Genomic DNA, 14,390 nt, shown 5'->3' on the forward strand with positions numbered 1-14,390 from the left:
GCGCACTTGGCACCCGGCTGTCGTGCCCACACTACAGAAGCCGGGAAGACCGCACGCCGCTGGATAGAGGAACAGGTAAGGTCCCGCTGCAGAGCTGAGCGGCCGACCCGGTATTCTGACACGGCCGCGGTGGAAATACCAGACCGGCCGCTCCATATTCGCCCCATAAGACGCACTGACATTTCCCCCCCCCAGTTTTGGGGAAGAAAAAGTGCGTCTTATACGGCGAAAAATACGGTAACAACTTTTCATATTAGTTTTTTTATCCCCAGTTTAATAGGTTAATCATTCATATTTGGATAACTTTTCTGTTGTACTTAGGAAGGAGAAAAATAATTACCTTAATAAGAACAATTTAAATAGATTTATTCAACTGAAACAATAACATTACAGCATATGTTATTTGCTTAAACAAACATCCATGTTTGTTAACTAATTTGGCTAAACAAAATATATATATTTTAAGAAACTTAGACTGTCAGCCCCTTCCTCCTCACACTTAGTTTCACTTTCTTCTTGTGCAGATCTATTCCACTCCAAACAATCAGAAAAATATTGTTTCTATTCTATTCACTGAACTTCTTGAAATTTAGCACCGAAGGGGTTGATTCTGTATTCATAGGTTTGTAGGAGTTAGGATTAAGGTCTTTTTCTTAACTCTGTTCATGTTATAACATTTTTGCTGTGAAGAAGAGGCATGTGATCTCCGCTGAGTCAAATTCAGTTTTGAGAACTGCAAAAGTAAACCAAGCATCTGTGATAATATTTTGTAGGCAGAGAAACTGCCCAATAATCTTACAAAAACCTCTGGAAGAGCATGACATTGTGAATGGATTAATGGAATTTATTTACCAAAAAAATTAAACATATACAGCCTTATTCTACATAATTAAAAAACTAATCTTTATTTCATGATGGAATAACCTTTGGATGGTAATATATTTTCCTCAAAAAGCATTTTAAATAAAAAAAATCCGATTATTTTTTTTTTTAATCATTGATTTTTATCCACCCTGATGACAGGTCAGTGATATCTATTCCTCATAGGAGTGTGGAAAACTAATCCACTCTGCTATCTCCTAGCTTAGGGGTGTTTGGGTTCAAAATGCTACCCAATGACTGAGGGAGAGAAATATGTCTATATTTTGGCTGTGCTGTAATTTCATGAGTTATGAAATATGCTGAAGTTTTAGAATCTTTGCTGATAAGCTGTCATAAATGTGTATTCCACTAAGGAATTTATGACCCAAGGTCTATTAGGTCTCTGGATTGCTCAAGCTTGTTAGGGTGACAGTTTTATTATGGTTTTCAGACTGGAATTGTGGATTCGGTAATGGAGAGATCTGTGTGTCTGATCAATGGATGGATAACAAGGTCCTGGCATCAGTTGTGTTTGTGTATTGCACCAGAGGCTTCCTGGGGGATGAAGAGAATGGACCCACTGCTGCTATTCACCAACTGGTGCTACAAACTGTCATGGCTGAGTCTGAACATGGCGACCTTGCCCTTCCACGCAGCTTTGTGAGGGTTTTAGTACGTGTTACCGTTACAGCTCGGTATTCCACTTGGTATATAACATCTCCCACTCTGTATCGGCCTCCACTGAGTCTATGATTTAAGTTTATTTGTGGATGTGCGGCATTGTCGGTGAGCTGAGTGCTAGGTGAATGAGGATGCAGCCTGTAGTACGAGAAAGATGGACCCCATTTGCCAGAGTTCAGAAATGGCTTTTGTATAGTAAAGTCCTCAAAGGATAAAGGAGCTCCAACCACAGTGCTGTCCAGGAATGACAACACACAAAGGATGCTATAAATATCCCCCAGAGCCTTATGACCTGTTTATCATCAGAGTGATTCTAAAGGTTGTAATTTAAAAAAAAAAAAAAAAGTTTTGTTTACCTGCTCTGTGCAATGGTTGTGCACAGACCAGCTCCAATCCTCTTCTTTTAGGGTCCCCCGCCAGCTGTCTTGACTCCTTCCCTAAGAGCAAGCCTTCACTTGGAGCTAGATTTTTTTTTTTTTGGTACACCTTAATACAGAGACCCGTGATTTGGGAATTTTTCAGCACAGTGTGATAGTTTTCCAAAGAATTCAATCTCCTAAGTTGCATTGGGGCACATTAATTAATTACTTTTGCTTTTAATATTGATGTTTTGTTTATATGTATGTTTTTAACAAATCGTGCATTCAATTATTGGAACTTTAGCATTTTTGTTGTTCTGTGCGCATGGGGTACCAGTAAAGATCATAGGACATTTTTCTGCATCCATCTTTGTGTAGACAGGATGTTGTGCCCATTTGTTTAATATCCTGGCAAAGAACCTGTTTTTTCTCACTTGTACAAAATGTTTGCTGTAGAGCAGGGGTGTCAAACTCAATTTCATCGTGGGCCATATCAGCATTATGGTTGCCCTCTCAAAGGGCCAGTTGTATCTGTAAGACTAGATGTCCAGACCACCCCCACCCCCCCTTACATCAGATGTCAAAAATCCCACACCGTCCCTAACATCGCTGTGTCTGGAGCAGGACCAGAGTAGGAGTGGAGTCAGTTACCAGAGTCTGCTGAATGCTGAGACCAGGGGAGGCAGAGATGAGGGGGTGGTGCAGCTGCACTGAGAGGTGCAGGATTTGGCAGAGGAATTCTATTCTCCTCTGCTGCCGACTGCTGAGACAAGGTGGGGCAGAGACAAGGGGCTACCTGCAGGAAAGGTGCAAGGGCCCCATGAAATGGCCTGGAGGTCCGGATTCAGCCCGTGGGGCTTGTGTTTGACACCTGTGCTGTAAAGGATCTTTTGTACAAAATGTTCGCTGTAGAGGATCTTTTCTGAGAGATCCATTATTTTTTTTTTTTTTTTTTTTTAAATTCTGTGGGTGGGTGATATATGTATCTAATAACATCTTTTTTTGATAGGCAGGTGTGTGAACTGGTGGAAAAATATGGTTCTGTTGAAATTGATGGAAAGGAGGTTTTAGGCTGGTATATATTACTTTCCACTGAAGATAGAGAAATCATCAAAGGTATTTGTTGCATTGTGTTGCTTATTTCTCTTTGCAGAGTTACTCTTACTATTTTAGAGCATAATCAAAAACACACCTAATATTTGTCCTCAATTCTAGAGTACGGGAATTTAACTGGATTTCTTAGGAGTAATCCATCCCTGCTATTGGTAAACAACCAAGTAAAACTAAAAGGTAGGTAGAGAAAACCGTATCACTATATTTTATGACATCTATTGTTGAGAATTTAAATTGTACAATTCAGGACAGTCTGACAGAGGCCAGATATTCATAGACCCAAAGTTACACGCTTGTACCTTCATGTGAAAGTGAGTGCCACCTTTTGTCTGCCTGAATCAAGCCAAGCTTCCTGGTAATTTTTAGGTCAGCAGCTGGCATTTATGTAGGAATAGGTCTAGCAGTGGCCACACCATTAATTGCACCTCCTCCAGGCTTGACAACAAAGAAATCTGTCAATAACTCCTTTAGGGTTGCTTAACATGACACTTAGCCCTTTGATTACATTACCAGGTGGCTAGAGAATAGCCTTTTTAGATTCTCCAAGTAGAATTCCAGGGCTAGTTTATGATGTCTTTAAATTTCTGTTTTAACTGGAAATTCCAGGTAATGTCCAAACAGTGTTCTTAGGCATAGTCATGTGCTAAAAGTTCTTTATTAACACATTCCCACCTGAAATGATGGGCGTGCAGCGCAGTGATCGGTGGTGAGCTGTGCCCCTCGGCCCAGTGCCTCACCGATCAGGGTAAAGAGCCAATGACTGAGAAAATGACACAGATCCTGTGTGAGGAGAGTTGGGTAACATTGAGTCACTGATCTACCAGTATTTTTACTGTATACACAACACCACAGAATAAAGAGTATCTGTCACATCGCCTATCTGCCCATCAGTAGTGTACCTGTAGCCCATCAGCATGTACCTGTCTCTCATCTCCCATCCGTGTCCATCAGCAGTTTACTCACACAGCCTCCCATCAGCAGCGTACCCCAATCCAGGTGTCACCAAAGCCAGCTATGTCCAAAAAGGGTACACTAGTGAGGAGTAATTTCAAGTCCTCAGTATAACAGATGAGAGCAGCGGCGAAGGGAATTCTCACCATCTGATTCAGATTCGGCGTACGAACCCTTCGAAAGTAGTGGATCAGCGACCGAATCGGATGAGGAAACCGTCCCTCCTAAAAGAATAAGGAACTCTGAAAACTAGATAGCCACAAGCAGCGCCATATACCCCAAGGGTGAATTGGCAAACCTCAACGGCACTAGTACCAGCACTAGAATATCACATCAGACCCCAAGAATCAGGGCCCAAACATCCCCAAGATATTCTTGCAATCCCATTATGGCTGCCCTCCAACTTGGGATCAGCAAGTAATCCCCCCTTTCATAGCACAGCCAGGTGTGCAGGCAAACACTGAATTGTTTTCGGAAAATTTTTTTTTTCTCATCTCTCCTTTCAGGACAGCACCTGGAGAGTGTAGCTCCACCCCTTCTAGGAAACACTACAGCCAAACTTCAAAAAAACAGCCCCCATGCCTTCAGTCTTTGTGTTTGCTCTGCCATGATGAACGTGCTGCAGGGAACCAGAAGGGGGCTGCGCTCTCTCCAGATGCAGAGGGTTGTAGTGGCTTACCTTGGTGGAGTTGCTTCTTGTGACCATCCCAGCATCCCCACTGACAGGTGAGAGGTGCTCCATTGCCTCTTTCCTGCTCGGGGGAGTAATGACCAGCTGGAGGTCTTGTCTTGTGCTTGGAGTTTTGGTGGTGTGTGGCCTTGATGTCCGGAGGATCCCTCGGTGCTTCTGAGCTCTGCATGTTGACTCTGAGTTCCAGGCAGTGGGTAATGCTGTTTCAGGAAGCAGGGCTTCTGACGGGTGTGGTGGAAGTGGTTCCGGCTGCTGGAACGCAGGCGGGAGGGGCAAGTCAGCTGACTGGTTTCCGGTTCTGGGGGAGATGCCAGGAAGCAGCCTTAAAGGACTAGATGTCCCTAAGGCATCCGCTGTGCACTCTGCAGCATGAAGGACCCAGAGGAGGTGGTGGTGGAAGCAGGTGCCTCTTGCACCAGCCAGGCCCAGGTAAGGGGGTGCAGTGGTGCCCTTGATATCCTTACTGATGGGCTGTGGGGTCTTTTTATGGTCCTTCCTGTCCTTTTTAGTTGTGAAATCTGCTGCTGTTCTTCTGAGGTAAACGCCACTCAGTTTTTCAGCTTGGTGGTCTCTCGCTCTTTCTCTCTCTCGCGCTCTCTCTCTCGCGCTCTCTCTCTCGCGCTCTTTCTCTCGCTCTCTCCTTTCTTGCTCTCTCTCTCCCTGTCTCCGTCTCCTTTCTTGCTCGCTCTCTCTCTCCCTGTCTCCGTCTCCCTCTTTCCTCTTTTTTTTTTTTTTTTTTTTTTTTTTCTCGTTGCTAGGCAGATTTAAAACATGGCAAAAACGCAATACATGCTTTTATGCAGCATTTCCATTGAAGTCTATAGAATCAAATACAGTTTTTTGCGGGGAAAAAAAGTCCAACCCTTTCCAAAAACGCACCAGTTGAAAACGTGGAGACGTGAACATGTCCCATAGGAAATCATGTTAAATGGACTGTACTGCGTTTCTACAAAACGCTGCAGAAAATTCTTAGGTGTGAACCTAGGGTAAGAGTTTCTCCTAGAAAGTGCCCCTCCTGTAAGAATCCTCTGAGATTCCTGGTCAAGACCCTTGTGCAGGTCTTGCATTGGCGATTTGGTCAAGGAAGAATCCTCGCTGCAGTATGAGCAGTTAGTCTTTCAGTAAAAGAGCTAACTGAGACATTGGGTTCGTTTTTCACTCCTTAGTGGACAAGATACCAGGAAATTTTGTCAAATTCTCAGCAGAGCACCCTAGCCAACCCTCTGCTGTCCACCTCAAGGTGGTTAGAGGCTACCGACTCCAAGGAGGGTAGAGAAAGTATCCTTCTCTCCCTTAGGGATTCAGACGATGAGGGTAGAGAAAGTATCCTTCTCTCCCTTAGGGATTCAGACAATGAGGGGAAAACGGAAGTGGCAATGTCCTCCAGATACAAATTGGCATTGAAGGAGGTGGATGAGCTTCTAAAGGAAATCTACACCACCCTTGAGATTCAGGAGGATAAAGTACAGCTATCTGTTCATGATAAAATGTATGAGGGCCTGGACGAGATCAAACGCAGGGTCTTTCCGGTCCATATAGTCCTGTTTTGAAGCAGTAAAAGAGTGGAAGGATCCAAAGAAAAGTCAGTTTTTTTCCAAATCCTTCAGAAGGAGATTTCCCTTTTGAGTATGAGTCCTGGGTTTGGAATAAAAAGCCAAAAGGCAATGCTGCCTTTTCGCATGTGTCCAGGCGTACTGACTTGGCGTTTTTGAGGATATGGGTATCCTCAAGGATGCAATGGATTCCCTCCTCAAAGCATGGGGCTCCACTCTGTCCAATCTTAAGCCTGGAGTGGCTGCAACGGTAGTGGCCAGGAATTTAGAATATTGACTCAACCAGTTCAAGGAGCACGTGGAGGCAGGGACCTCTAGAAGAGTTATTAGAATCCTTCCCAACCCTTCTGAGGGCAGGAAGATATATGGCAGACTCTTCAGCCGAGTCAATTAGGATGTCGGACAAGTCCTTGGCTCTGGTTAACTCTGCTAGATGAGCCATTTGGCTCAAGACGAGGACCCGAGATATGGCTTCAAAAGTCAAGTTGTGTGGAATTCCCTTTTCAGGTGACCTGCTGTTTGGCTCGGACCTCGAGGTCGTTCTCGACAGGATGGCAGATAAGCAGAAAGCCTTTCCGGCAAAGAAGCAGCAGCAGCTGCTCAAGAGTAATTTTTTCATACTTTTTTTGCAGAGCCAGAAGAGAAGTTGGAAGCCTTTAAAGAAAAGAGGAAAAGGAGGGGTGCTCTTCAGGCCTCAAGTGCAGTCTGCAAAGAGCCAGTGATGGTCCCCACCGGATGGGGGGGAAGGCTTCTGTTTTTCCTTCCACGGTGGGAAGAGGCAACGTCAAGCTCGTTTGTCAAAAACATCATCGTTCAAGGTTACAGTCTGGAGTTTTCAGAAGTTCCTCCAAAAAGGTTTTTCGTTGCCAATCTCCCAAGGGACCAGGAGAAGACGGTTTCCGAGACTGTTTTTGAGAAGGGATTTCCGGCAAAAAGAATCGCGATCGGAGATGCGCATAGGAATTCCAGCAGAAGAATTGCCGGTTGTGTGCATGCGCGCAGGAATGCGCGATCGCGCACACACACACGACAAAGATTGGCGCCTGACGGCCTATTTAAGGAGTACCTCTGCTCATGTTCAGTGCCGACTGGTCTTCAGCTCCCCCGTGTCCTGCTTGTGCTTGTGTGATTCCTTTGTTGCTGACCTGACTAGTTCCTCACCTGACTCTGATTGTTCTCCTGATACTGGTTCCTGACTTCAGCTCTGCTCCTGACCTTGGCTTTTCCTTCTGATTCTGTACCATGCTGCCCAACTGTTGATGATCCTGGCTATTTCATAACACTGCTTCTGTCTCTTGTCCTCACTACCTGCCTTGCTCTGGTGCACGCCTGGCAATCTGCAAAACCTGCTCTGCCTACTACTACTGTGCCAAAATCAGAGGATCATCAGCCTTCCAAGGTCTTCTTCTGCAAGAGCTGCAAACAACAACTAATGGCACTCTTGTTTCCCTGGGTCCTAGACTCCCTCTGTTCCAACTCCAGCGGGGTCAGGGCTAGTGACACAAGTGAGGCCAACCTCATCATTTCAGTCTCCCATCAGGTAATTGACAAAGGCACTGGCAGGGACGTCCCTTTTAGAGGAACTGATATAAAGACAATTGTTCAGGTTCCCAGGGAACAGGAGGGTCAGGGTTTCTAGTCACATATTTATCTTGTCAAGGAACCCTCCGGGAGGTTTTGTGTAATTCTGGATCTAAATATCCTCAACAGGTCCATTCGATACAAGTGCTTCCTTATGGACACAGTTTTTTCGATGAGGAAACTACTGACTCCAGGTTTTTTCATGGCGTCTATAGACCTCGTAGAGACGCTTACCTGCACATTCCAATAGCCCTGTCATTGCAGAGTTTTCTCAGTTTTGCAGTCAATCTAGGGACAAAAATTTGGCATCTGCAGTTCCAGAGCACTATCAAAATCAGAGGTCTTTCTCAGCGTCTTCTTATTTAATATTCTTCCTCCATATATGATTAATCCTTCATTCTCCCAAGTGTCACTCATCCATATGTCCACTTCTATATGCCTGTAATCCTTACTCTTACCTTCTGTTTACTTGAAAATAACCTTTTTGACACATTCCACCAACTAATTTCTCCAAAATTCAGCTTCTTATCCCGTCCTGCCATTCGTAGATTTACCTCCGAAAAAAGTGAATTATAGTGTAATATCCTTATCAAAATTATGTACTCTCGTGCTCCCCTCACTTCTCAATTAAAACCACCAGTGCTGCGTGAATACTCTCCACCACCTCACAGACCATGCACCTTACCGGACTGCATTAATCCACCAGCATAGACTATAAATGGCTCTTCTCAATCAGCAATATTCTAGTCTTCCAATGGCATCATAACATAGGTAATAACCAGCATGAACTATAAATGGCTCTTTTCAATCAGTAATATTCCTGGAAGCAAAAGCAACATAACAGCATATAGCACATCTCCTCAGCATCAGCATTTAAACATTCAAAAACCTCTTATAAGATGGCTGCTCCAACTTCCGATCTACATCCGACGTCATTGCCTGACGCGTTTCGTCACTTCCGACTTCAAAGTGCTGTAAAATGCAATATGGCTACCTTGAGGCATTCTGTACACAGATGGTGTACAGAATGTCCCCCCAGGTCTGTCATTTCCTGCTTTTGTGATTGGCTCACTGACTTTCCCAGAAATCTGCACGAAGATACAAGCCAGATTTTGGCATCCCTTACAACAAAAATGTCATATAGGTGAGATGCTCCCAAAGGGAAATCGTGTCTAAAAGGATGCAGACCCTGCCACTTTACTCATTAGAGATTCACTCTCCATATGGACACAAACAAACATCTATTTCTTCAGAATAACTAAAGGTAGGAATCTGCAACAAAGCTTGTTAAAGGTTTCACAATGTACATAGATCACCCAGAGAGGAATAATTTTTTTTTTCTCAACAAAAGTTGAGTTACTCTTTAAGTATAAACCAAAATATATCCAATGTAAATCTAATTATTTTGTGGTGTTCACTGTAATTAGTAGTGAACCTCAGTGTTTCTGTAGCTTTAGTCTTTAAACATCCATATGTATTCGTTAAAATGGTTATAAACCTCAGATATGAAATGTGAACAAAGCATCTCCTATAGCGTGTACTTGTCTCAATCTAGAGCACTAAGTGTAATTTATATCTGCTGTCTTGTTGATCTGCTATCTGCCCTAGTCACTTCTGCCAAGTTTTCCTGACTTCAAGAGAAAAAAGGTGACAGGAGGGAGTTCCAGCACAAAGCCTGTAATTGACACCTCAGCTCTCTTCCTGTGTGCCATGTGAAGGAATGGTCCCTTCCCTCCAATCAGCTCTGCTCACTGAGTAACTTCATCTCCCCACCCCCTGCTCTCTGGAAACTTAGGCAAGCTGTATAAATTCTGTACTTTGGATATAGAGGAGTGAAGACTGCAAATAAACATGTACAACTTATGTAGAAGAATTTTGGTATATGTAAGGGTTTACAACCATTTTAACCCTTTAATGCATAGTGGTCACTACAGTGGTCTGTTGTGTAAAAGCTGTTTTCTTGTATGTGCATGAGCTCTGATTGTTTAGTTACATATCACCCTGTACAATAGACACTAGGGAGTCATTGCATACTCTGTCATCCACTGGTAAGGCATTGTAAGTGCAACAAAAATTTTTTTTAAAGCCAGAAAGGCTGAGCAGCTTAGCAATAGCTTACATAATGCCATTATGTGAGTAACAGGCAAAGTAGTAGTAAAGTCCAAATTTCAAAAACTGTTGACAGGCAGGGTTTTATAACAGAAGAGAGCCTAGTGGTCTCTTCTCTCATAAATGCCCCCCTGCCTTTCAGCATTAATGTGATCTGAGCTTGCAAATGCACAGCTTAGGCCACATTCATGGCCCACACTGTTTGCCGCGGTAATGTGACTCCTGTGCCCAGCCATTCAAGCAGCCAATCCTGAAAGGTAGACAGAGTGAATATGGACGTGCTGCGGTCCTTAGGAGGCTGTGACAGCGCAGCGCTGAAGGGCTCCCTGTGCAGGCAAGTCTAACATACTTCACTAGAATGCGGTGCATCCTAGTACATTGTGACTTAACCACCTCAATACTGCTGTATGTGTTTATACAGTGAAGGAAATAAGTATTTGATCCCCTGCTGATTTTGAATGTTTGCCCACTCACAAAGAAATGATCAGTCTAAAAATCAAATGTTGGGTGTATTGTAACACTGAGACAGAATAGCAACACAAAATTCAGAAGAAATGCATGTCTAACAAATTATGCGCTGAGTTGCATGTTTGAGGGAAATAAATAGTTGATCCCCTTCACAAAACATGACTTAGTACTTGGTAGCAAATCCCTTGATGACAATCACAGAGGTCAGACGTTTCCTGTAGTTGGCCACCAGGTTTGCACACATCTCAGGAGGAATTTTGGCCCACTCCTCTTGGCAGATCTTCTCCAAGTCATTAAGGTTTGGTGGCTGACGTTTGGCAACTCGAACTTTCAGCTCCCTCCACAGATTTTCAATCTGATTTAAGGTCTGGAGACTGGCTAGGCCACTCCAGGACCTTAATGTGCTTCTTCTTGAGCCACTCCTTTGTTGCCTTGGCCGTGAGTTTTGGGTCATTGTCATGATGGAACAACCATCCACGACCCATTTTCAATGCCCTGGCTGAGGGAAGAAGGTTCTCCCCCAAGATTTGACGGTACACTGCCCCGTCAATCGTCCCTGGTGCAGTTATACTGACCACTAAGCAGAAAATCACCCCCAAAGCAGAATGTTTCCACCACCATGTTTGAGAGTTGGGATGGTGTTCTTGGGGTCATAGGCAGCATTCCTCCTCCTCCAAACACAGCGAGTTGATGCCAAAGAACTCGATTTTGGTCTCATCTGACCACAACACTTTTTCAACCAGTCCTCCTCTGCATCATTCAGATGTTTAGTGGCAAACATCAGACAGGCCTGGATATTTGCTTTCTTGAGCAGAGGGACCTTGTGGGCACTGCAGGATTTCAATCCTTGTCGGCGTAGTGTTACCCATTGTTTTCTTGGAGACTGTGGTCCCAGCTACCTGGAAATCATTGACAAGATCCTCACGTGTAGTTCTGGGATGATTCGTCACTGTTCTCATCATTGACACTCCACGAGGTGAGATCTTGCATGGTGCACCAGACCTAGGGTGACTGACAGTTGTTTTGTGTTTCTTCCATTTGCGAATGATTGCACCAACTGTTGTCACCTTCTAACCAAGCTGCTTGGCGATAGTTTTGTAGCCCAGTCCAGCCTTGTGTAGGTCTACAATCTTGTTCCTGACATCCTTGGACAGCTCTTTGCCATGGTGGAGAGTTTGGAATCTGATTGTTTGATTGCTCCTGTGGACAGGTGTCTTTTATACAGGTAACAAAATGAGATTAGCAGCACTTCCTTTGAGACTGCTTCTAATCTCAACTTGTTACCTGTATGAAAGACACCTGGTAGCTAGAAATCCTTCTGAATGATAGGGGATCAAATACTTATTTCCCTCATGAACATGCAAATCAGCTCATAATTTGTTAGACCTGCATCTCTTTTGAATTTTGTGTTGCTATTCTGTCTCAGTGTTACAATACACCTACCATTCGATTTTTAGACTGATCATTTCTTTGTGAGTGGGCAAACATTCAAAATCAGCAGGGGATCAAATACGTATTCCCTTCACTGTATGTCCTGGTATTGAGATGGTTATACTGGGGTTATGGTTGGGGCTACAACCATGTTCCTGGTATTATTTTTTTATATCTGGCGATTCCCTTCATTGTAAAAATAATCCTAGTGGCTGTATAGCCACTGGATTACGTTTTTCAAAGCAACCCGTACTCGCGCACAAAGGCAAATGCAAGCATCAGTCCCACACACATGTAAACATGTGAGATATCACTGCAAACGTCAGTGAAAGCAATAATTCTGGCACCAGAGCTCTTGGTTAACTCTAAATTATTAACCTGTCAAGGCTTTTAAAGTGGTAGTAAAGTCCCCTTGTTGTGTGTGGTGTGTGTGTGTGTTGTGGTTTTTTTTTTTTTTTTTTTTTTTTCCTTCTACAGGTAAGCTTATAATATAACTTACCTGTAGGTAAAATGAATATCTCCTAAGCTTGTACCGTTTAGAGAGATGTGCTCTTTTGGCACCTGGTGATGTCACCGATGCATGCGCTTTGAAGCAACGGCATACCAGTGCTGATCCTTTAGAGTGCTCTGTCATGGCTTAGGACTCCTGCGTGCATGCGCAGAACTGACATCATCGCGGCTTGGCCATTCACACTGCCGGAACCCGCGAACCCGGAAGAATGGGTGAAGATGCATACTAGCACATTATACCATTGCCTTGTAGGGGATTTTTACTACCACTTTACAGTGTTGCCTATGAATTATTTAATGTACCGTAGTTTGTCGCCGTTCCACGTACGTGCACAACTTTAAAGTGTGCCACGTTTGGTGTATCTTTACTCGGCATACCATCTTTTGTATTTTACCAACAATTGGATACTAATATTGAGTTTCTGTTAACTAAAATTCTTTTACAAAGAATTTTATTGCAGAATAGATAACATCAGAGAATCAGTCAAAAACAGATGCACTGACCGACAGAAATAAAACATACATGTTTTCTGATGAATAATAGAGTATGTACTGATGGAAAGACAAGAAAATAAACTTCGTACACAAGTGCCGTATATAAAAAAGGAAAACAAAATAAGTTGCAAAAATGGTAGACATTTAGAGACCAATGACATAATAAACTAAAAGAAAAAGTTGTCACTATGTCTGCATACAGAAGGCAGGGAAGATGGAAAATGAAGCCTCACTGAATGCATATTGATACTCTATATTCTGGGCTCCCGATACTCGAGGCAGAAATTACAATCAGCACAAATATCGTAAAGACAGACTAAACAGAAGGAAAGAAGAACGAAGAGAAAGGAGACAAAAACAAAAAAAAACAAAGAAAAGGGCCCCAGGGGGACCGTGATGGAAAAGAAAAATAAAATATGTAAATCTTATAATAAGAGGGACTGGTCGATTCTCGACGGTTGGGCTATATCATGCCAGGGACGCCAGGTCTGCAGGAACTTTGTATGGATGTCTAACAGTATAACCGTCAGCTTTTCATTAAACATATAGTTCATCCGATTCTTGACAGCCTCGAAGAGGGGAGTCTTCCAAGCCCTCGTGATCTTCAGCTTGGTAGGTATGAATAGTTGCGATGCCAGCTGCCGTTCAGGACGAAGTAGGCCCACTAGTGGTTTAAATAAGAGCGCTTCATACGGGTTGCGCTTAATATCTGTGTGAAACATAGTGCGGAGAAGGGCATAAACCCTGACCCACAATCTGCAAACCTTAGAGCAAGTCCACCAAATATGGACCATGGTGCCTATTTGTTGACAACCCCGAAAGCAAGTTGGGGAGTATGTGGGGATAAAACGATGCCAGACGAGCAGGCGTGTAATACCATCTATAAAGAACCTTTTTTTAATAGGCATTTTCTAGAATAACATTCCTAGAACATTTAGATAATGCTTGGGTCATGATCCGCCAATTCTGCTGATCCAGAGTGCCCCCGAGTTCCGACTGCCAACGCTGATAAGAACGGACCGGAGGCGTTCTATAAGAAATAATGGAGGAGTAGACCAGAGAGATTAAACCCAGAGCATGGGGTCTATGTCTGCATTGACTTTCAAAGGGGGTCAACCTGTAGGGTCCCGAATGCGTCTGTATTAATGTATTGATAAAGTGGTGGAGTTGAAGGTAGCCAAAATGCTCCCGCAATGTGATATAAGAAGAGCGCAGAGTTTCAAAGATGAGTGTCTGAGTGGGAGAGAGCAAGGAATGTACATCGTGGAAGCCATGGTCTAGCCACCAAGCAAACTGTCCGGGATTGTCATGACCTGAGGGAAATAATGGATTATGTAGCAAACGTAGTAATGGTAGGTGGCCGGAAATGAGACCAGCGGAATATTTAATAGAATCCCAAAGACCAAGCGTCAACGTCAGACTAAGGAATGAAGGGCGATGAATAGGAGGAAGCCACGGCAAAGAGAGTGGTATCGGGTGGGAATCCATCAAGTCTACAGTAGCTCACAAGGGAGTATTGCGAGATGTATGGAGATGGGCTAAGGGGGCAATACTGGCACCCACATAGCCTGAAGATTTGGAACAGAT

The 14,390-nt window shown here is 43.7% G+C and overlaps 1 protein-coding gene across 1 annotated transcript in view; it reads left to right on the forward strand.

Moving 5' to 3' along the window:
- RBM44 (RNA binding motif protein 44) overlaps nucleotides 1-14,390 on the forward strand; it is a 127,916-nt gene that overhangs the window by 22,472 nt on the left and 91,054 nt on the right. Inside the window, exons 3-4 of the mRNA XM_089672659.1 lie at nucleotides 2,911-3,017; nucleotides 3,117-3,191. Of these exons, the coding sequence (XP_089528785.1) occupies nucleotides 2,911-3,017; nucleotides 3,117-3,191 (182 nt within the window). The remainder of the gene's footprint in view (nucleotides 1-2,910; nucleotides 3,018-3,116; nucleotides 3,192-14,390) is intronic.

This window comes from Staurois parvus, unplaced genomic scaffold (genome assembly GCF_062004578.1).
Source record: "Staurois parvus isolate SC_StPar_1 unplaced genomic scaffold, SC_StPar_1.0 ptg000011l, whole genome shotgun sequence".
NCBI lineage: Eukaryota > Metazoa > Chordata > Amphibia > Anura > Ranidae > Staurois > Staurois parvus.